Here is a 23,452-nt window from a genome sequence, read left to right as displayed (position 1 = left end):
AATCTGAGAGGTAGCCATCACAAACATCTTTTCTTTTCTTGGTTAGTCCTCAGAATTCCAGTGCTTTGTGGCTGTAAGAGAGCATATGACAACATGTGCATTGCTATTCCAACATGTGGCCAGGACAGGAGGATATATCCTAAAAGATACTTCAGGGTGCAAATGGAAAAAATCCAACTCTGGGTTAGGCACATGGGTACCCACACTGTACCTGAGCTTGCAGATTAGATAGGAGGACTCCAGCGACATAAATGTCAGAATTAGGGTATACTTACCTCACCTACACTGTTCCCAAGTCCCAAATCTATAACCTGTATGCTGAAGTGCAGAGCTTTGGTCTTTCGGCATAGAAGAGAGTGTTTAGATATTAAAAATTATAACAAGAAAACATGTTCTCATTCGCTGTTCATTGAATGAAAGTGTGTTTGCTGCTGTTACAAACCCCTGTTCTATCACACCAGGGTCCTGGGAACTCAACAGAAGGGAGGAGTTCTGTTTCAGAGAGCTAGTTCACGTCCCCTGCATCGGCAGCCCAGCCCTGCAGCTTCTGCCTTTTACCCCTCCAGACAGATGCAGTTAGTTGTCCTGTTCTGCGATCGGTGGAAAGCTGTTAGAGCAAGAGCAGAGCCTGCACTGCAGCACAGTACGGGAGGCTGTAAGAGGGTCACAGACCCTTCAGAAGTAGGCATGTTCCTAAGGTACAAGCCTTGTGCGGCACCATGTCTGTCACAGGACCTAACCTGATGTCTCACCTGATGTCTTCTAACTGCTGTACACAGAGGTCAAGTTGGGAATAACGCAGACCTGCCTGTTGACCGAGCTCCTAGTGTGGTGGGCACTGGCCAAGCATGCTTCTTCAGCAGGTCCCGTTACAGACCTCCTGCCACCATGCTCTTACATTTTAATGTCACCATCCCACTTCACATACATGCAAACCTGTGTTTAGGCAGCGGGACTCCAGTCAGTAAGCTCAATCTAACAAAAGCCAGGAGCTGCTGATGTGCTACTACACTGTCTGTATTTGATACCTGCGCAGACTGAGTATAGGCCAGAGGGCTCCCATGAAGAACAGCTTGCTGAGGAAGCATCCTGTCCAGCAGCAGAGACCACGGTGAAATTGTATTTACGGGTCTGAAGTGGTTTGTCTGTATGCAGTGTCTGGAATCAGCAGGATGCAGCTACTCAGATGATACTATCGTGTGTGGTATGATCTGGATATAAACAAAGAGAATAAGGGTTTTGGAGGGAGCACACATTGCAGCTGGCTGAGTAAACAAAAGACAAATGTTGTCCATATGGGGAAAGAGCAGCAGCGGGGGACTACATTGAGCCAGGATTTTGAAAAAAACAAATAAAGGAAAATACAGAATGCTTGAGAACTTCGGGAAGCAGACTCTTAAAGCCCCACCACTGTGTCCTGGCACAGGCCTTTGTAATTTCTTCGCTTAATAAAACAAAGCCAGTAAAGGCAAAAGTCTGAGTGGCAGTTTCCATAGCATCCATCTTTCACATTGCGAGGACTTGAATGAAAGTATGTTTTTATAGGCAGAGCATATTGAGGATTTTCTTTAAAGCCATTTAATTGTGGGAGGGTTGTCTGGCAACATTGAATTTCCCCATCTGAATCTCTACTCTCTTCTGCTCTGCTGGAGATGATGTGTAAATGCATCATTAGTTCTAGTTACTGATGGACAAAACTTGGGAAAGATGGCTTCAAAGGGTGGACAAGGATGAGCCCGTAAGTAGGGTCTGTGGCCCTTTTTGGGGAAAAGGATGAAATGCATACATGTGGGGACACGGACATTGATGCTGGAACAGGAGTCCACCAAGTGCAAAAATATACTGTTGCTACCCATAAACTAAAACTGTACATTTAAGTTTCCTATGGGTTGAAAGCTGACAAATGTCCATTCAAAATAGCACTTTCTTTTGTCAGCAAGAGGGCAGCATTATTCACAATGACAATCTTTGCAAGTGTAAACATTGTCAACTGTACCACAGCCAGACATATCTACATTTTTTGAGGAAGAATCATTTCCTTTCCAGAGTGCTAAACTATAAAGTTTTGCCCTCCCTTTCTCAGATCTTGAAGTGTTTGTTTTTCTGATTTACCTAGTCTTTTATGTGGGCATCTCAAGCAGTGTTAAAGGAGAAGGAGCTAGTTAGCACAGCTGTGAAGAAAAATCTGAAAAATTTGAAAGCTAATGCTCGGAAACTGAAAAGCAAATTAGGACACTCAGAATGCATTATTTTCAACAGATACTGAGTTTTTACCCAAATCATGTTTTTTGAGCACCCAGAAACAGTGCTAGCCAGCTGCTTTGTTCCTAGGGCATCATTTTGCCACAGGTTATGCTTTAATTGCTATGGAAACAAGAATAATGCTGAATACCACATGCAGAGGCATACTGGGGAAACTTGACCTTTTTTTATCCTTTCTGTGCCCTGTGCTGAAGAGTCCATATATCCCAGTGGTTTAGCTGAGAGCAGGGCTGGGCCCTTGTTCCAGGGACATAGTCATAGAGTCTCCTCATTTTTCTGTGCTCTAGCTCTGAATGGCCACATTAGAACTGGGATTGTTTTATCATTTCCCCCCATTCAATGTCTCTAAGCTCCACCAAAAATTTCCAGCTAGTTTATCCTCATGTCTCACTGGCACCTGTGTTGTTCTCTTCGTCTCCTTCATTGTCCCGTTTTGTCTCCAGCATTCAGCACTGCATGTCTCTGTAGTACCGGAGAGACTCCTACAGAAAGATTTGTTGTTATTAGAGAAATCACTACATGAACTCATAGAAGCTCTGTGTATTTCCCTTTTTGGATTAAAAACCTAAAGGTTTTGACTCTGAAAGCTTGCCTTTTTTTTTTTTTTCTGTTTTTCCCATTTTTCTGTTGTCCCCACTTTGCTGTTTGTTACATTAAAAGAAATGCGTTGGATAAAAGGGCAGCTGGAGAGTTGATGCTCTTTCACACTACAGTGAAAGCGTGGCCGCAGTCAGTCAGGTGCCTTGGTGCAATCCCCCCGCGCCGCAAACAGCCCTCCGCTGAGCGGCGCCAGCCCCCCCCCAGTGCCCTGGCACAAACGCCCCGCTGCGGTGGGGGGGTTTCTCTCCACAGGGGCGTGCCGCAGGTGCTTTCCAGGCCGTTTCACTGGGTATTCTAAGGATTAATTTTAACCTTCTTTTCGCGCCTCTCAAGTCTAAAACTTCTAGGCGTTTTTCTTCTTTCGTTGTTTTTAATGAAAGACGGAGGCGTAACGTCACCGGCAGCCTGACGGCCCGGAGGCGCAGACGGGTCCGAGCCCAGCAGCGGCCAAGCCCGTTCCACGCTGCGCGCTCGTCGCTTGGGCTCCCTTCTGCTGTCGTCACCCGTGAACGCGATGAAGGACAAAGGGAGCTCCTTCACAAGAGGGCAGCGGCGGCGGCGGCAGCCGTGGCTCCCGGTGTTAAACCCCCAAGGACGCAGGGAAGCGCCGCCCTGCAGTCACCGTCAGCCGCGACGGGCCCGTTCTGCCTGCCGGGGGGGGGGGAACCGGCCCGCAGCTCCCGGCGGTGCCGGCGCGCCCTGCGGGAGGCCGCTTTCCCCGCGGCGCGCTGCACGAGGGCCTTCAGCACGAGCACCTCCGCCCCTTTCCCTTTATTCCCCTCCGCGGGCCCGACGCCTGCTCGCGGCGGGGCCGCGCCTCAGGGCGCTGGGTGCTGGTGTGGGGGCGGGGCGGGGCGGGGCGGTCTCCTCGGAGGGGGGGGGCGCAGACCGCGCCGCGAGCCGGGCGGTGCCGCCGGCGTCCCGCACGCGCGAGGGGCGGACCCGGGGCGGGCGGCGCGCCGCCATTGGCTGCCCCCGGGCGAGGCGCGGGCGCTGCCGGGAGCCGCGCGCCCTCGGATTGGCGGCGGCGGGCGCAAGCGCGCGGCGACCTCGCGCACGCCGGGGCGAGGGGCGGGTGCGGTGCCCCAGGACGCGGCGGGATTGGGCGGGCCGGCCCGCGGGGGCGGGACTTCCCCCCGGAAGCGCGCGGTGCAGCATGGGCGGGCCGTGCCGGTCGAGCGTGCGCGGTGCGGGCCTGCGCGGGGAAGATGGTGCTGATCAAGGAGTTGTGAGTGCGGCCGGGGGCGGCGGGCACGGAGCGCTGGGCGCCTCCTGCGCGGCTCGCGGCCGGGTCCCGGGTCCCGGTCCCGCCCGAGCTCGGGCCCCGTGGGGGCTCCCTCGGCCCCGCCGCACCGGAAGCGCCCGGCCCGCCGCCGGGCCCAGCGTGGGGCCGCGCCGCATCGGCCGCTCCCTGGCGCGGCGGGGCCGGGCGGCGGGGCCGGGCCGGGCTCTGTGCGGCGGGGCCGGGCAGGGCCTCCGCGCCTCGAGGCTCCCGGAGCGGCTCCGCGGCGGGCCCGGGGCGCTGCCGGCCGGGCGGGGCCCGCTCGGTGCCCGGCCGTGTCCTGGCGGCTGTGCGCGCACCCGGCTGCGGCCCCGCGGGCAGGCTCGGCCCGGCCGCTCGGCCCGACGGCCCTCCTGTCCGCACCGCTCCGGGCCGGGCTCCCCCGGGCTCGGGCGTTGCGGCGGTGCCGGTGTGTGCTGCGTGCGCGGAGCCCCGGGAGCTGGGCTGCTGCCGGGACCCGTCCTGCCCGAGGGCGTCGTTCCGGCAGCCCCTGTCCGTCCCGGGTGTGGGTGCGAGCTCTGCCTTCAGAGCTGAAACTTGCCGCTGTCTGAGGCGGGCCCTGCCTTTGAACCTGGCTGTGTTTTTCCTCGGTTTTTCTTTGGAGAGTTCCCAGCTCAGAGTGAAAGTATTTCAGCAAGGTGCACAGCTAGCCTGAGCCCCAAAAGTCTTCATCCAGTAAGAGTTAAGGAAGAAGTTGCATGGAAACAACAACTTCTGGTGTGCTGGGACGATTGTTTCTCTCTTCTCAAGGCTGCTGCGCGTTCCTCTGTGCGAGGGGAGCCGAGGGCGCTCAGGCTGCTGAGGCCTCCTTCTGTAGTAGTTTAGAAGGACCTAAACAAAAACTTGTCAAAACCGCTGTTCTCAAACTGTGTAGTTATTAGGGGATAGAAAAAGTTGAATGAACTAACTATAGCTCTTATAACTTTTTTCCTTTTAGAGCAGTGGGCAGGCTACATTCGTATATGTTGCATCAAATTTTAATGGTCACTCAGTTTGTCACTAAAGGAGATAGCATTACTTAAAAGCCCTGGCATCCATGCAGTTGTTCTATGATACTATTTTGTAACTATAATAATTTGCATCATCTTTGTCTGTTTTATTATGTATGGTGAAACTGCAAAGTATTGTCTGTACAGTGTACTGTTGCTGTCAGAAATCAATTTCTGCATGCCCTCCTGTTGCCGTTAACTGTAGAGTTTATTGCGTTACAACTAAATTGCCTAAAATGCACCTGCTTTTGGCACCTAAATGAGATGTCAGCAGCGGTTGCTTCTGAATGATTCATAACTGCTGTAATTGCCAAAATTCATCTGTGGGCTCTGAGGGCCTGTCCATTTGTTCTCCTTTTAAATTGTATAGGCAGGGCTGTTTGTTGTGTAACGCAAAGAAAGCTGACACCCCAAAGTTCAAACAAATTCAACGCCATGCAAAGTTATAGTAGAGTTGGAAGCAGATCCTAGATTTCCTGCCTCTTCTGCGCAGCTTTTAATATTCTCACCCTGCTGCCCCCCGCTCCCTTTATCACCTTTGTAACACGCTTGCTGTCGTTTTGATTTTACTTGGGCTTCCTGCATTATAGCTGTGTAGTTTTGCTGTTGTATAGCATTTCTGAAAAGAAAACTCAAGTTAACTCATTTTGACGCTTCTGTCTTCAATATATTTATTACAGTGTATGTCTGTTATCTGAAACCTAATTATTCATTTTAATTAATTTTCTCTCTTCCTCTTTTAGCCGAGTGGTTTTACCTTGCTCAGTGCAAGAGGTACGTCCTCATCCTACCTGTCCTTGTTTTTGGGGGGATGGGTGGGAAGATGTCAGTGTATTGTTTGAATCTGACTAGCCTGGATTGAAGTGTTTCCTGTGCTGTGCGTCCGCCGCCCTGGCACGTGTAAGATACGGCATGTGTAAGCCACCAGTCCAGCGGAGTTAACTATTGCAGATCAGTGAATTTCAAAGGAGTCAAGAGTCTTTAGTTTTTTTTCTGAGCACTCCATGGCTTACAAGCAAGAGAAGAAAATTGTGCAACTCTGCACTGCAGCAGAATTTTCCTGCTGAGCAAGGCATGCAGTGACTCCAAGCCTTTTCCTAAAGGCAAAGGTAGGAGCCGTCTTCTGAGATCCGTGGCCAGCAATTTAAGTGACGCTGAAATAGATTTAACTGAAACTCGCTCTGAAATATCTAAACGTATTTCTGAGGGAAAAAAGTTTGAACTTCCCACAGTTTCCGTTTCATGGGACCTGTGAGGGCGGTATCTAGTTGGTTAAAAGTATGAATTTGGGAAGGTTGGTACTGGAAATCAGTCACTGCAAAATCTTGTAAACTGAAAATTTATACTTTATCAAATTAAAAAGAACTTACATACTTCGCTTTTACTATGAGAAAAATGAAGAATAACAGATTTGGTGCTCTATACCAACACGTTGCGTTAGTGTGAAACAAGCTGTGTAAAAATGTGGTACCTGTGAACCACAGATAGGATAAGACAACGCTGGTAAAATTTACTAAACTTTTTCATTTATTTTTCTTTCCTAATCATTTTGTTTATTCTGTCAAATTCTCTATGCTTTGAATATTTTGTCTGACTTATATATTGAAATTTTGCTTCTCTTCATTTTTCAGTATCAAGTTGGTCAACTTTATTCCGTGGCAGAAGCTAGCAAAAATGAAACAGGAGGTGGTGAAGGAATTCAAGTCTTAAAAAATGAGCCTTACGAAAAGGATGGTGAAAAGGGACAATATACCCACAAAATCTATCACTTAAAGAGGTGAGAAAAACATAAACATGTATTGGTCAGGCAGTTAGACTAAGTGATCTTTGAATGTCCCTTCCAACTGAACTATTCTGTTCTATTCTGGTCACTTGTTATTGATCCGCAAGTGTTTAACCAGCTATTGCTTACTACTCTGGGGCACTTGCGTTTTTTTACCACCCTTAAATTTGCTGAAATGTGCGTGAATGCTCTAGCAAAGAGTAATGGAAAACCATGCAAAATGCCTGGTTCATGAACAGGCAAAAGCACCTCTAAGTACGAGTGATCTGAATTCTTAGCACACAGCCAAAATGATAGGTTGGTGTCACGGATACTTCGCAGGATAGCCCAAAGGACACGAATGTTGATATAGGGTAGAGAAAAGGAGATTGGTTATTGCATTATAAAGCAAGAATGTTTTTATTTGATCTGCTATTTAACATGAAGTTCTTGTTGCCTGAATATCTTTTTGTAAAACATTCTATAAAGCATCTCACAAGTTCTTGCAGTGTGGTAACTTTTTTCTAGGAGATAAAGAATAAGTTAAAAAGCATTTTTAGAAGTTACGTACGGCACAGAGTGGGTAAAACCTGGGTTATTTTGAGAGCTGACCCAAACAGTGTTTGAACCCTTAGGGTTTAGTGGTTGATGTTAATCCAGAGGGCTGCAGTACCGTAAAGGCAGTCATATTGTTGAAGTTGTGAGGATTAGTATTCAAAATGTTTGTAATTTAGGGGTTTGGGGGAAGAATCTAAAAAATTAAAGAACTAAATACATTGAGTATGTCTGCTAATGGCTACTTGTGGGGGAGGCAGAAGGATGACGTGGGAAATAAATGCTGAACAGTAGTACTGCTCAAAAGCATCTGCAAGTTATGGTGTGTCAGCGATGTGAGTATAAACATGAAAGCAAGCTCCCTTCTGGACTGCGTTATGCAGGATTGTTGCATGCAGTGTATGGGTGGTAACTCTTTTTGGTTGGCTTTGTGCACCGTACTTTCAGATGTACGCAAACTAGAGAGAAAATAGAGTATAGAAAGAAGTGTGGGCAGTATGATGTGTAGGAAAGAACTGAAAGAATTGTTTGCTTATTCTAGAAAAGGAAAACTTCCAGATGAGTGGGACATAAGGTTCCTGCTATATAAAAAGGAATTATCAGTTGGCAGTTTTTTGCCTTGAATCTGAAAGAAAAAAAAAAAAAGCCAGGAACTTACTCATCATCTTTGGGGGAAACTGAGGAAAGAACACTTGCACAGACTCAACTCTGTCCATTCCTTATCCACATGAATACATGTAGTTTGTTTAAACTCACATGCTTAAGGGTACCAGCCTCAAATACCCTGATAGGAAATACAAAATTTACCTTGTATGGAATTTTGTGGGTTTTTTGTTGTTTTTTTTTCTAAACATCCAATTTTTGTCAACCGTCATGGGCATGGTATAGAGTAGAAGGGACATTTGTCAGAGGTGGTAATTCTGCTGTTGATGCTAAGCTGAAGTTTTCTTCTTCAGGCATGGCTGAAATAGCTGACTGGCCTTCCATCTAGGCTACAGGCCAGCTGAGTTAGAGGCTTGCTTATTGCTGACCTCCACTTTTGCTAGAGTTTGGAGGTGAGATCCCTTGGGCAGTGCTGTCCCTCAGTGGTTGTCTCCGCTATACTTGATGAGAAAAGAAAGCTTGTGTAGCACAACATTCATTCTGATCAGTACATCCAAAGTTATGCATAGCTCCCTGTTGATTATCTTGTGACTACCTTTACCAGTTTCTCTTAATTATTTTACGATCAGTAACGTTGTTGGAGTTCCCGCATATTAGACTGTGGGTAACTTATACATCATACCCTTTAAAACACTAAGGTAGGATGTGCCTTTTATTTTCAGAGCGGCAGAAATCGATGGAATGCTACAGTTGGCAAACATTTTCTTAAAATGTTGTTAATGTTTGTTTTTCACAGTAAAGTTCCTGGTTTTGTAAGGATGATTGCTCCAGAAGGCTCCCTGGTATTCCATGAGAAGGCTTGGAATGCGTACCCTTACTGTAGAACAAGTAGGTCCCATATTGTGTGTCTGATGTTGTCAGTGTTCAGGGACGGTCTTAAATGGTTTAGAAGAGTTGGTGCTATCGAGTAGAAAATATATTTCACATTTTGTTGATTTTGTGAGATCTCATGTTCTGAAAAGGAGATCTGCTTCTGAAGAACAACCTCAGTGAATCAGTTTACTGGTTCCTACATAGTCTTTTTATGCAGTGTCCCTAGTACAAGACTGGAGAGCTGCCTCTTTCTTCAATTGTAGAGCAGAGCCAGTTAGAAAAGTGTTTAATTCTTTATAGTCTGTAAGAATAACTGCTTTATTTCAATGCTTGTAATTGTGTGAGGTCTAAGAGTAAGCTCTGTCTTGTTTTTATTGAATAGTTTGTAGTATTATATAATGAACTTAAAAGGTTATGTCTAGTAAGTTGTGTTCTGCTGACCTAATGTGTACAAATCCTGTTTGACTAATTTTGAATGGTTCTTGTTCTGTGACTTAGTAATTGTATGTGAGACTGTTCAGAAACTATTGTATCTAATAACATTTTTGTTTCCTTTTCAATTTCATTCCCTGTGTTTCCAATGACCAGTTGTGACAGTGAGTATTTTAGTTACTATCAGTGCTCTAATGTTGTGTTTTTTTTTGTTTTTTTTTGAAATACATTTCATGTTATTGCTGCTAGAATTGACTCTGACTCCAGCAAGCTAGCTTCAGCCAGTTGTATTTGTCTTGCCAGGGTGCCTGGCATAGAGCAACTTGTTACTCTATATGTCTGCTACTTGGCTATAATTTGAACTGTAATTTGTCAGAGAAATGCTTTCATTTTTTACATCATGTTTTGTATCTTTGCTTAATATTACAGCTCTATAAGTATAATTTTGTACTTATATAAAAATTTGTCTATACCGTCTGTCTAGAAGTTAAGCTGGGTGGGCATAATCAGACTCGTGCTTTTTGATTTTAATTCTTACAGAATGAATACATGAAAGATGACTTCTTCATAAAAATTGAGACCTGGCATAAACCAGATTTGGGGACATTGGAGAACGTGAGTTGGGATTTGGATACATAGCTTTAGTAATATTTGCCACACATAGTCATCCAGATAAAGTATACTATTTCTGGTAATGGCAGGTAATTATCATAAAAAGTCAAAGCCCTACCTGTTACTAACATAAAACAAGAAAAGTATTATTCATGTCCATCTAAAGTGGTCAAAGCTGTTTCACCTAAAGAGGTACAAGAACAAGAAAAGGTTTTCATTTTTTTATGTTGAGGTCAATGCAGATGGTTGATCTCACCCAGATACTTAAAAAGGCTTTCAGTAAGTGGAGATTTTTAATTTCATGTTATTCTACTTTAGATAAGCTAATGCTACTTTAGCAATTTTATCTGAAACCAGCTTTGTCAAGGACACATTATAGTTCATCTTCATACATTTTTTTTAGGGTTATTTTTTTGAGGCAGCTGCTGTAAATTTTCCAGGCTTGGTGATAGTCTCATTTTCCTCCCTGGTTCGTTGAGTTCACGGGTCTCTTCAGGAGACCTCTTTATGTACAGTGACAAACCTATTTGTAGAGCAGCCACAAAGGAATAATTGTCAGTATATTTTTAGTGCTGGGATGAATTGCTTCAACCATAAAGAAAGGATCATAGAATCATAAAGGTTGGAAAAGCCCTCCAAAATCACCTGGTCCAACCATCTGTATAACCCACTAAACCATGTCCCTAAGTGTTGCGTCCAACTGTTCCTTAACACCCCCAGGGACGGTGACTCCACCACCTCGTTGGGCAACCCATTCCAACGCCTGACTATTCTTTATGAGAAGAGATTTCTTCTAATTTCCTACGTAAAACTCTCCTGGTGCAACTTGAGGCCATTCCCTCTAGTCCTATCACTGGTTACGTGCGAGAAGAGGCCAACCCCCAGTTCCCCACAACTTCCTTTCAGGTAGTTGTAGAGAGCAATAAGGCCTTCCCTAAGCATCCTCTTCTCCAGACTAAACAACCCCAGTACTATGTGGATATGCTACACAGAAGGAGAGCATTTCTTATGCAGCTTTACTTGCTTTAATTTTAAGTGTAGTTATGCCTAACAGACTACGTGTGTGGTGGTTTTACCTCGCTAGGCAGCTGAACTCCACCACAACTGTTCTCTCACTCCCCCTACTCAGAAGAGGAGGGGAAGAAGAAAAGGAAAGAAACAACTCACGGGTTGAGATAAGAATAATTTAATTAAAGGGAAAATAATTATTAAGGGAAAATTATTATTAATTAAATAATTTAACTAAAGGGAAAGGGAAAAAGGTGGGGGGGAACAAGCAAAGGCTGTGTGGAAGTGCAGAGGAAAGAAATTACTCTCTACTTCCCACCAACGAGCGATGCTTGACCACGTCCTTGAAGCAGAGCCTCAATGCACGTAGCCATTGTTCAGAAGGACAGATGTTTTTGCATGAGTCCACCCCTCCCCTCTTCTTCCTTTTTCCACCTTTTATTACTGAGTGTGACATCACGTGGCATGGAATATCCCTTTGGTTGGTTTAGGTCAGCTGCCCTGGTGATGTTCCTTCCTCCCCTCCTGCCCACCTCCAGCCTGCTGGCTCTGGGGGCGTTGCAGGGAGTCCTGATGCGGTGCCAGCACTGCTCAGCAGCAGACACAACGCTGGTGTGATACCAGGGCTGTTCTAGCTACAAGTGCAGAGCACAGCATTGTATGGGCTGCTGCAGGGAAAGTTAACTCCATCCCAGTCAGGCCCAGTACAACATGTGAAGTTTGTTACATCTTTAAACCTTTATGAACCTTCGTACCACATGGATTTCCTCCAGTGTGGACTAAAGGCAGGCTTATTATTATTTAGGGAACCTGCTAGATTTAGTCAGGTTATTGAAACCTTCCATGTTTGCTCATTAGAACTTGTGAAGGCTTCTATCTAAATTAAAAAGCTTGTCCAGATTACCGAATGGGTAATATTTCTAATTAGAGCTTGAATTCATTAGCTCTGATGTCTGTGACGGAAGGATACATATTAATCTTAAATCTAGGTCTCCTGAATGCACAGGAACTGAAGGCTTTGTGCTGGTTTAAAATTGGTTAGTGACTAAATTTGACTCTGGAAAATAATTCCTTTTTAGAAAAGCAGAGGGAGAAAGGATAAGTTTTGAGAACATGCCTGTCTTTAGGAAGTCTAGAAAAAAATCATACATACTGCATGCATACACATTGTATGAGATAGAACGCTTTGTTAGATGACAATATGAAAATCATTCATTTTTCTCCTTTGCAGGTGCACAATTTAGATCCAAACACATGGAAGAGTGTTGAAGTTGTCCATATTGACATTGCAGATAGAACTCAAGTAGAACCAGGAGTAAGTAAATGCTTTGATATTGGGATATGGTTGCAACATGCTTCTAATCCCACTGGTGCTTTTTGTTGGTTGTGAATAATCTAGAAGTGGTATGGATTTTATCTGACAGACAAATGAAAATTGGCTTGAATTGAATAATTCCTTCCTAAGTTCCACACTTAGCAAATGTGTTTACAACTTTAATTACTGAGTTTGACTTTTAGTTGCGCAACTAAAACATGAAGGGCAACAGACTTCTGGCACAGGTGTAGTTTTCACTTGTAGATAAAGTAATTGATCATGCAAGCATTTGTGTGCCCATCTTGGTTTGTGAAGCCAAGAGCAAGAATCTACCCCATGTGTCCTGCATGACAGAGCATGGTATTTCCATCAAGCTGCTCTTGCACTTCTGCTGCTACTTTTGGCTAGAAATTCTTTAAATAATTCTGTCCCTCCACCCATCCTTCACTCTGGGGTTCATGCAATCTCAAGGGGAACCATCAGGGTTTGCCGTTGAAATCTAGACTTATTTTTTTTAATTTTTAAACTTCATTCATTAGAACAGTGCTGAAGAAATGAACTGCTTATTTCTTCTGAGAGCTGTGGAATTACTCGTTCATTTTCCTTTTAGTGATTGCTTTGGTGAGCATAAGCACCCTGGATATACCCAGAAGTCTGTCCTTAAGAGTCTGTGGTTCTTTACGTGAGAATATGAAGTTTAATACCTTGATACAAGAAGGAAAAATTTAGAAGGAGAGATCTTATCAGTAAGAGTACGTGGTTACTCAGTGAAGTTGTATGCAGAGCAAAGATAGTGTGTGGCGTCTGTGTAAGATTGCTTATGTGTGTGGTGGAAGTAGGCTGCTAGATGAAGAAGAGAGTGTGACAAAGTTCAGTGTTGGGAATGCACACTTTCAACTTGCCTTTTCAATTGGAATTTGTACAGAAAATACGTGTGCTCTAAATCTGATTTTATCAAATTCTGCTGAAATAAATACACAAAGATGTGTAGTTCAGCTTTATCTGGTGTGTTGAGATTTTGCTGACAGGGCGACACTTAATGTTTGTAATAGTTCCCATTCTGTTGCCCTCTATTGTCAGTTTTCTGTTAACCAGCTCACAGTGTGTATAATTGATCTGAATAAGAAGGTGGGATATGTTGGTTTATGCGACTTTAGAGGGTAGCTTCACTATACTTAAGTGCTTGTCCTACTTCCTTGCTCTTACTGTGGTTGCTTTTTATGCTTTTTTTTTTCTACTGGAGTTGTGTGGTTTGTTTAATTCTAACAGCTGGGCTGTTCTATGTCTAATCATTTATTTCTGAAGAGTAGGAAAACGGTATGGTCTGACACCGACACTTACCTATATGTGTTTGTGTGATAACTTGCAGCCATTCTTGAAACTATTTGTTATTTTCTAAAAATAAATATGTGGATATCCAACATTGTGGGGAGCAGTCGTCTTTGCAGGAAAGTGAAGGAAGGAGGGAAAAGGCTATGGTATGTGAAGTGGAAAGGATTCTGCTTCATAAATTGCTATTTCTATCACCAACATAAGTGTATAACCTGCACTGTTGCTTAACTGATGTTTAACAGATGATCTGTGGATTTACATGTATGAAAATACGTTGTTTGGAGAATCTCCCTGTAAATCAAATTAAATGTGTCTTGCCTATTTTAATGCAGCGAGGAATCGTTTTGCTGCCCCTTGTTCTTTCAGACATTCCATATGACCTTAGAGCTGAACTGGCAGGTAAATGTATGTTGTGCATTCCCTATTCCATGCCTGGAATTGTGGCAGACAACTACAATGCTGTCATCTGTCAGAATGCTTGCTCGATCGCAGTATGTGTAAATAAAGGGTTGCGCTTATTACTAATGTTTGTTGAACTTAAGTAGTCTGTTCTGTTTGAAGTACTCTTAGTGAACAGCACTGCTTGTGCTATGTGCACTCTTGCACTATTAGATGACATGGTCCGCCTTTAATGGTGCGTTTCCTTTGTACTGAAGACTGACAGATGGTGGTATGCTAAAAGAAGCTATATTTTTGGCTCAGGACGAAGATCCATCTAACCCAGTATCCTGTTAGTGGCCAGTAGCAGATACTTTGTGGAAGGATAAGAAACTTGGGAAGCAATAGAATATGAGAAGCTGAGAGGTTGTTATCTGTTTTTAAAGGACTTGCAGACCCAGTGGTTGCATCTGCCCTGTTAATTAGCCACTTACGTTCCCATGAGTGCATCTAGTCCATTTTTGAAACCATTTATACTTATGACCTTTTTGGCATCATGAATTCTATGGAGAGTTGGGAAGGAGGAAGAATACTTTTTGCCTGCTTGATAATTTAATTAATTTTGTGGGGGGAAAAATAATTCCCTTTTTGTACTTTCTGCAAAACTTATCCTACAGACAATGATCAGACTTCTTTCATCCTCCCCCACCTCCTTTTTATCCTGTCTTTCCAAGCCAAGGGTCCTCTGTCTTTCAGTTCATCTTCATGTGGAAGTTCTTGGAACTATTTTCAGTACGTTATCCTTGTGGTTTTTTTTCCCTTTTGAATATTACAGAGTATCAAAACTGTGAGGTCAGAATGGTTTAAGCCAGATCCTCTAGTCATTTTTGATGTTTCTAACTTCTCCTCCTTTTCTAGTAACTCCTAACAATTTTTTTTTAGCTGTAGCTAAGTGCTCAGCAAGTATTTGAAAGTTCAAAGTCACAGTAGAGTCTATCATTGTGTAGGAATACTTGGGAATAATTTTCATCATGTGATTCAGATTTTCATTTCCATTTCATCTCCTAGACATGTAGTTTTGCAAATCCTGATGTTACCAAACGAAGAGTGGCTTTGTATTTAAAATTTTATGCAAACTTAGGTATAACCCTGAGTTATTTGTAGGCCGGCACCCTTTTCATTCCACTTGTTTGCCCCCCTTTCCTAGATAGTTAGGAGTTTGTTTTACAGCAGAAATTCTCTTTGACACAGACTTGTAGTCTCTTCTGTTACAAAAATCTGCAGTTTCTGGCTTTTGTTTTCTCTGCCTTTACTGGTTATGAGTCCATGAGAAGACACTTTCAATTTATGTTAATGACTTAGGTTTGCTGTGAAATGTTTGTAATGGAACTTGAGTAATTTTTTTGGAAGTTTCAGATACCTGATAGTAACAAAATTGCCTGATCCGCTTGCTTTATGCCTTCAGAAAAGGCTTACGGTTTTGGAAATAAAATGTCCTGTATGAAAACATTTACTGTTTTCTATACAGTCTCTTTGTCCAAAAGGTTTCCCCCTACAATTTCTTCCTGTTTGTACAGTGATAGTAGAACATAGGCTTGTTCGCTCTATTGGGTGGTTTCTGAAGTCACTCACATGGTAGGCAATTTTTTAGTTACAGTGTTTGTTCTTCAGCTATTATCTTTCTAAGTGGCTGACTGTTTTTTTCTGGTGTACTGTGGTTTTTTTAGGTACACCGGGAAAAGGAATACTCAGTGTTGCCAAAGGAAAGTTTTATGTATGCATTTATTTTCTTGGTCACAGTTTGGCCTGGAAAAAGAATCCAAATGTACTAGTTCGTATAACATTATGACTGAAGGAATGGAACTGCATTTATAAGATCCAGCAATCTTGATAAAAGTTTTGATAAATATATTCAAGATTTTTTATCTTGTATTAGTGAGTGAACCTTGGCCAAGCCATTGTAGTATGACAGTTACTTTAGTTTCAGAACTGCAATTAGCATAAATACAGAAAATAGTAAATTTCTTTAAGATACTGATGTCGTGCATGTACTAACTTGTGCTCATTTACGTATGTATAGAAATAATTTGGCCAAAGTCTGTGGCTTTCTTCAGGTATACATTTAACCCTGGCGTCTCTTAATCATCTCCAGTGTACGATCCAAGTAGCTTTGTGTGATTTGTATATAAAAATTATTTCCCAAGAGAGTAAGACTTTTTAAAGAGTAAATTTTGGAAACAATTTGTAAGAAACTAGAGTGTAGTGAAAACAAAGAAATTGAAGTCAAGTTTATAGCCGTTTCTGTACAATGAAGAGAAAATTAAATATCTTGTTCTAGGTCATTTTGGATCTTCGTTATATTACTTGAAACAAAATTCTAAAAATGCAATTTTGTACAGATCAGTCAAATTATTTAATGCTGCATTAAGTACTAGAAATAAGGGTTGTCTGTTCAGTGTGCAGTACCATCCCTTGTTCTGTGGTTTCAAGAAATGTAATGGAATATAGGAAATCTTTTTCTTGTGTAGTCTGTAAAAGAGTTAAAAGATTCTTGAGTGAAAGAGCTGGGTTTTTTGATAGCAAGGTGGATTTGTCCCAGTTTGGACTCAATTTATGATATAGGCATCTAAAAGGTCCGTATTGCTAGTCCAGAAGCTTAGTATCTGTTGTGCATTTTGTTGATAATAGTCTTGGAACATCTTGGCTACATTGTGAAGTGGACTGTGCGTTAACAAAAGGATCAGATTATACTTTAGTTACTTTTGAAGGATAAAAAATGAAGAACATTTCTTCTGAAGAATGCCCAATCAACTTAAACGTGATTTTTGTTGGACTTCAATTCTGTAGGGTTGTTTCATTTTGGCATCCAGGAGAGGCAGGTGTGGATGTATGGACTGGTGTTCAGCTGGTGGATGTTCTCTAGATGACTTGGGATCATGTAGTTATATCTTTATTTGGCAGTCATTTCTCAAGTCTTCTGAAGCTCTGCTTTCAAATTGCTGTGAGAGTTTACAGTCTAGCATACAAAACTACTGTGTATTGAGGATTGCTGCAATGGCTCTGGTCTCAAGTAATAAGTATTTTTATTCATCTGCTGCTGAGGAAAGCCCAGGGACCCCTAATACTTGAAAGATCCAGGGGATAGTAGATTCTGTAATGTCCTTGACTTGTTTGTAAATACAGTAGTGATTAGGATTCGGGCATCAAAGTGACAGTGTTGTAGAGTACCTCTTGTGAAAGTCACAGTATGAATGGTCACCAGTGCTCTTTGGGATGCTGATATCCAGAGAAGTGTTGAAAACAGAGTGACTGCTTCAGGCCTCACTTTTTTTGCCCCAAAGTGTGTTTTCTCCTTCACCTTGTTGGACATTGATTGTTAGTAAAGAGCAAATGCCATTTAACTAAACCTACCAAAATATGCAAATGGTGTGGGTTTTTTTTGCATATCAGTTATGTCCACAGTAGTGCTGGTGACTGTTTCATTTATGAGACTTGAGAATCATGCACTGAGCTGGGAATTTGACATACTTCCAGCCTGACTTTCTTCTTTTATCTTGATGTGAAAGAGGATTCACAGGTCTGTGGGTCATAAAAGAGAAAAATACTAGTATGTTTTTCCTTCCACGGTCAACTTCGTGTAGTTTCTGCTAGATAATATTGGTAGTATGTGTGTTCTTCCATTTAAAGTTCAAAGAACTAATGCAATACTGAGTTGGAAGGCCTGAAATTGTACCTGCGTGCCCAGTCAGTCTTACACCTGTGTGGGTGGTGTTCCGGAAGCTTTTTTCATGAATTTGCAGATCCTATATCAGACTTGTGTCATTTTTATGTTATGTTCAGGAAGTTTTCTTAATATTATTCTATCTAGTATATATGCTTTTGAGTTTTATAATAATTAGTAGACTGAACTATGAACTATCAGCAATACTGCTATTACTTTAACAGGCCTTAATAATGAAAGGAACTGGTATCACCAGTATAAAGTTGTTCCTAATGTATTGATGCACCTTGGCATAACTTAGCTTCTGTTGATGGGCAAAGAATTGTAAAGAAACACGTGGTTTCTGGGTTTGTTGTGATTCTTACTTTATTGTACGTGGTTGTTGTTCACAGTCTCTATTATTGCTTGTTGCATTCACATGTTGTATTGAGATTTTGAGCAGGAAGCGCATATGAAACAATATTTGTGTATTTCTTTGAAAACGTCTTAATTCGTCTATATTCTGACACTGCTGCCTAATGTATGCCTGTCTAGCTTTCAAGAGGGCTTCAGTGTTTTCCAGCCGTAGTACTTGTTCCAACTGTTGCCTGTTTTTCTTCCTAAGAAGGAGTTGTTGCTGTCAGGAGTTAAGCTCTTGCTGCACAGATATTTTCCTTAAACTCTGCAAAGAACTATTGTTTATTTGTACTCTGGCTCTAGTCCAGTCTCCTTCCTTGCATGCTGGTAGGGTTTGTGTATTGAGAAGAGTCCCCACAATGCTCTCTTGTCCTTCTAGACTTCAATCTAGACAGATTTTTTTTTCTGTCCTTAACCAGACTTGGTTTAAGTGATTCTTGAAAGCTCCTGTATGTGGTCTCTGGCATAGAAAACTTTGCCATGACTCATCTATTTTCTTTGAATTTTTATTTTTATACCTTTTACTGTAGATAGCATTTATTTCCAGTGTTTCCAACTGTGCTTATGTGTGGGTCCTAAATGCAAGAGCACGGTCACTTTATACCTGTGTTTCTGTGCAATGAGAGGCTGGCAGGCAATGTCTGATCAGGTGGACTTGGGTATCCCTGTGGTATCTGGCCAAGAATTCCACAACATAAAAATCAAATCAGAGTTGCATATGTAGGTGAGTTTAAATGCAAAAATGCCAAAGCAAAAGTAAGCAAAGTTCCTACCATAACATGAGTTATCTGATCACCGTGTATTTAAAAATCTGCATCCTACAGTGCGTTTCTGTAAGCTTGCTATGGTATCCACCATAACATACAGGTATAAAGTACTTATGGTATGAGATGCTACAGGTTTTGTTAGTGAATGAATGCAGTTTCTAATATGAAGGTTGTGGAGGATTTCAGATAAATAGCTTGTTACTTGGTGATCCTTGTTGATTATTTTTTCTCCTTTCAGGAAGGAGGTTGGAATGCTAATGTAGAAATTGCCGAGTATATTTCACTTTAATCATTTGACAAGACTATGTATACTTCTGCATTATACTGCATGTGGAAACTGGTGGAGAAAAATTCTGTTTCCCAAAGTTTGCTTAGCTTTCTTCAAGCAAGGATGCTAACTTACTGAAATTTGCTTGATTTTTTTCCATTGATGTTTTATGTAGAGCTTCCATTGTAGTGCTTGCAAAGGACAGTGGATCAGTGAAATTCCTATATTAGTAGGCATGTCTGGAAACATTTTATTGCAGAATTATGACAAAGCTTCATGGCAACTTGTAGGGACTTGAGGTGTTTCATCTTCAGTGTGTGTTTAGCCCTGGGTATCTTTTTTGGTGTTGTGAGTTTGGATGTTTCTTACTTGCATTGATGCTTTCGGATTAGAAAAGCACACTGTTGTAGTCCTCCAGTACTGATCAACACTAGATGTTAAAGAAGTTGAAACTCTGCTCTGTTGCTTGCTTCCCTTGCTTCCCAAGTGAAATGGATGTAGAAAGGAATAGTTAGGCACCCTGGGGTGGCTGCCTGGGAATTGCACCCCAGGCTGCGGAGTGCTCTTCGCTTTGAGGAGCTTCCCATCTGTGTAATGGGAAGACCTTTACCAGCTGTTCTGTATGCTCATGTGTTCTGTGTTGAAACAGAGAAACGAGTCATGCTCTGCTATAAGAAAAAGCAGCTTTTCTATTCAAATGTAAATATATATATTCAAGTGTGTATGTATTTTAGCTGTTATTTTTTTTATTTCCTTCACCTTAAAAAGAAAAAACTTAAGTCTCAGAGTCTCCTTTCTGGTTGGGCAAACTATAAATTTAACATGTTTGTGAGCAGTGAAAGCTGAGTAGGCACAACAGCAAGCTTACAGACTATTTCTTGTCATTCTTAGTAAACCTCCTTTAAGTCATTCTTTTGAATAATATTGCTGCTTCCTGGGTTTCCGTCTTTCTTGATGGTTATTGACCATCGGTAGATTTGATAGTGTTCAGTTTATATTTGTGTTGAAAGTTGTTGAAAATTTTTGATTTGGATTGCATGTTAAAAATGTACCAGAGTTTTACTGTCATAAAATATTTTTTGTTTTACTCTCACCTGGTTTCCTAATAAAATAAGTTGGACTCATTTTGGTCCTGTCCTTTTGTTGCTTTCAGACTTGGTCAGTTGCGCTCTGTACTAAGTAATAGAAGTTCTTTATAATTATTCTTTCTTCTTTTTTCCTCTAAAGAAAGCACAGAGATGAACTTTAACTATGAGAACATCCTAATTATGTTATGTTTGTGCTCTAAGGCTGCAGCATACTCTGGGTATTGTTAGTACCACTGAAGCATGTGCGATTGGTCCCCATGTGCCCCAGACACCAGTATGAGTGTCGGGCTCTGCTGTGGTAGGGTACTCAGACATTTGAACTAGGAAACTCAGGGTTGTATCAAATGCTGTGCCTGTTTTTGTTTACAAAATTGGCATTAAAATATGGAAGCTCTCGTATTTTATGGTTGTTAATTGGCAAACCGCTTATATGTTACTATAGTTTGATCCCTTTCTCGGTGTCTTCTATTCCGATGTTTGAATGAGGTTGTTAAAAGGCAGTGACTATCAGTAATTTAAAACATGAAATAAATTTCTGTAAAATTACTTTGTTTTACTATTTAAATACCTTTCTTAAAGGTGATTTACTTATAAAGAAAGTTCTTTTTTTGCACCCAAGTGTTGTTTTTGTTTTTTTAAACAAAGTGTATGAAATTAAGCCTTCAAAATATGCTGTGGACCTGAGGATTTGAGTAGGTTGCAGCTGTCTTCACCCATAGTATTTGGATATAACAAATGAGATGAGAATTCTACAGCTGGTGGCAAGCTCTGTAAGCTCTGCACCCTCTGCTCACCTCCCTCCTTGGCTTCCCAAAGGAGACAATGCTAACAAGGCCAGTGGGCTAACTCTTACTGGGCTACTGCTCACTTGCAGCAGCATTGAGAGTTAGGGCTCTATACTATATGACAAAGCTATCATACATAAAGGAGTACTGCTCATTTTGATGCCTGTAAAAAGGACATGCTTTATTCCAGTAAAATAATAAATAAGCAGGGTTTTACAAAAGCGCAAATATTGCTATTAGTCCTGCAATTGTAATAATTCAAGAGTGGAATTGCACTTAAGCGTTGCTGAATTTTCAATGTTAATGTACAGTTCTTATACCAATTAATTAAAAAATTCCTGTGTGGTAGATAAAGTATTATCTTAGTACCTGCGGGAGCACCCTGCTAAAGCTGTTTGGCTATTATTTGGGTACTTTATGTAAATGTATTGTTTAAATTTAAAGGGCAGTGTAGAGGAAAATACTGTGTTGTGGAAGTTCGTAAAATATATCTACTGGCGATGTGATTAAATGTCTTTTGAATCACTTAAATGCTTCTAGGAAAGATGGTCAGTTTTTAGTCTGTATTTAAATGCTTAACACAGGTTTATCTGAATATCTATAAATGCTTTCTAAATATATTAATTACAAAATGGCTGAAAAATTATGTTTTAAATCATTTCTTCAGCCCATTTTAATACATAGTCTAGGTATTTTAAAAACTCAGAAGTATGAAAAAATTGTAGAGAAGAAAGTGTTGGAGTGTAATAGCTGGGCTTCTGTAAGTGAAATCAGATTTGTCTGAGAGGACCTGAAATCTTCTAGTCCCATCTAGCTTGCAAAAAAAGTACATTGTAAACATCAAAATGGTTGCGTGAGCATTAATGACTAATTTGTATAGCCTCCCTCTGTGGATTTGAAATTTCAGTTTAGAAGTAGCCTTCATTCCTCCATGCTAATGGAAGAATCTAGAACTGAAAACTGATGTGTTAGATGGGATCTTCTGTACTTCTGACAGCTGAAACATTGAATTCGTATAGCAACTCCTCAACTGTATGTGCAGTAGTACCCTGTGATGAGTTCAACTTACATGAGTTAAACACTGAAAATAGGGAAATGGAACTGTTTTGGGAGAGCTGGGGCAAGTTCTTTTGTGTGGGTTCTTATTCTCAGGCTCATTTAGGATTTTCTTAGTAAATAAATACGGTGAAAAATGTTACATGTAAAGTTCACCTTTCCCGTGTCAATACAAGGTTAATAGAGAAGCCAATAAAATGGGGAGGAGGGTGGGAATCAGACCCTTTGGAAGAATGGGAGAAAGAAATACTTTTTGCACAGTTCATAATTCATTAGTCACTAATTACCACTGGCTGCAGCAAAGGGCGTAGTGGATAGAAATATCCAGTTATATGATGCTCTATAAATGAAGAGTTTATATTCTTTCCAGGGAAAACAAAACAAAACACCTTAGTGAAAACCAAACTTTTACTACTTGGATTGATAGCTCTGCCAGTGGGGTATTTGCATCCTTCCATGCAGCATCTGTTACTGGCCACTAAGACAGAATATTAGATTAGAGTGGGCTCCTGTTTAACCCAGTCTGACAATTCCTGCTTAATAACGTTAAAGTGTTTGGGTTTGTTTTATGTACATTTGTATTCATACCTTCACCTACAAGAACTTTTTAACTCAGTCATCTATGGAAACCAGCTCTCCACAACACACTGCAGTGAGGGTGTAGTTAGATGCCTTCAGAGTGCCTCAGAAGAAATATCAATATTGCAGTTTTAGTATTCGGAGATCCTTTCTAAAATGTATTTCTATCCTGGGGCTGATAGGATTTAATTTTGAATGTAGGCGGATGCAGTAAGAAAGATGAAGGTACAGTTTTAATTCATCTTTGAAGCAGTTTACAAACGAGATTCTTTGTGACAACTCTGCAGAAGTGGGGGGAATGACAGTAGCTACTTTTCTGGTGGTATTTCTTTCATGCTCTGCAAATTTTGTCTTCATTAGAATTGCTTTTAAAAATTACACGTTAACTTTGCTAAACTCTGTTGGGGCCTTTCTGCAGCACCTACCAAGTACTTGTTCTACTTAAAAGTAATTTAAATTTTTACAGTTCTTTTTGGTTGCCGGGGTGTAGTGGTTTTCTTAGGCGGATATTTTGAAACCTTATTACGTAACCTTGCTTGTACTCAGTACTGAGGTCAGGGATTTTTATCCTTCCCTAATTCCCAAAGAAGCATCTTTATGAAGAAACCATTTCCATACCATCCATAACCATCAGTAAAATTAAGTAAATTTGTATGTTGGAAGCATTTGTAATCTCTCAGCTCTATCGATAATAGCTTTGTTTCCACTGTAAGCGACTTGATAAGTAGTGATGTCTGTTCTAAAGCAGTGCCACTTGGATTGCTGCCTTGTGCCCTCTCTGTGTTTAGC

At 41.6% G+C, this 23,452-nt stretch overlaps 1 protein-coding gene across 2 annotated transcripts in view; it reads left to right on the top strand.

Moving 5' to 3' along the window:
- The first annotated feature begins 3,993 nt into the window (after window positions 1-3,993).
- PITPNB (phosphatidylinositol transfer protein beta) overlaps window positions 3,994-23,452 on the top strand; it is a 29,843-nt gene continuing 10,384 nt past the window's right edge. For both annotated transcript variants that reach the window (XM_040576629.1, XM_040576630.1), the window contains exons 1-7: window positions 3,994-4,090; window positions 5,877-5,907; window positions 6,765-6,910; window positions 8,850-8,941; window positions 9,515-9,522; window positions 9,899-9,973; window positions 12,210-12,293. In XM_040576629.1, the coding sequence (XP_040432563.1) occupies window positions 4,071-4,090; window positions 5,877-5,907; window positions 6,765-6,910; window positions 8,850-8,941; window positions 9,515-9,522; window positions 9,899-9,973; window positions 12,210-12,293 (456 nt within the window). In that variant the 5' untranslated portion in view covers window positions 3,994-4,070. The remainder of the gene's footprint in view (window positions 4,091-5,876; window positions 5,908-6,764; window positions 6,911-8,849; window positions 8,942-9,514; window positions 9,523-9,898; window positions 9,974-12,209; window positions 12,294-23,452) is intronic.

Source organism: Cygnus olor, chromosome 17 (assembly GCF_009769625.2).
Source record: "Cygnus olor isolate bCygOlo1 chromosome 17, bCygOlo1.pri.v2, whole genome shotgun sequence".
In the NCBI taxonomy this organism is placed as follows: Eukaryota; Metazoa; Chordata; class Aves; order Anseriformes; family Anatidae; genus Cygnus; species Cygnus olor.
Note: the sequence above shows the minus strand (reverse complement) of the source record. Positions and strands in the feature narration are given on the sequence as shown.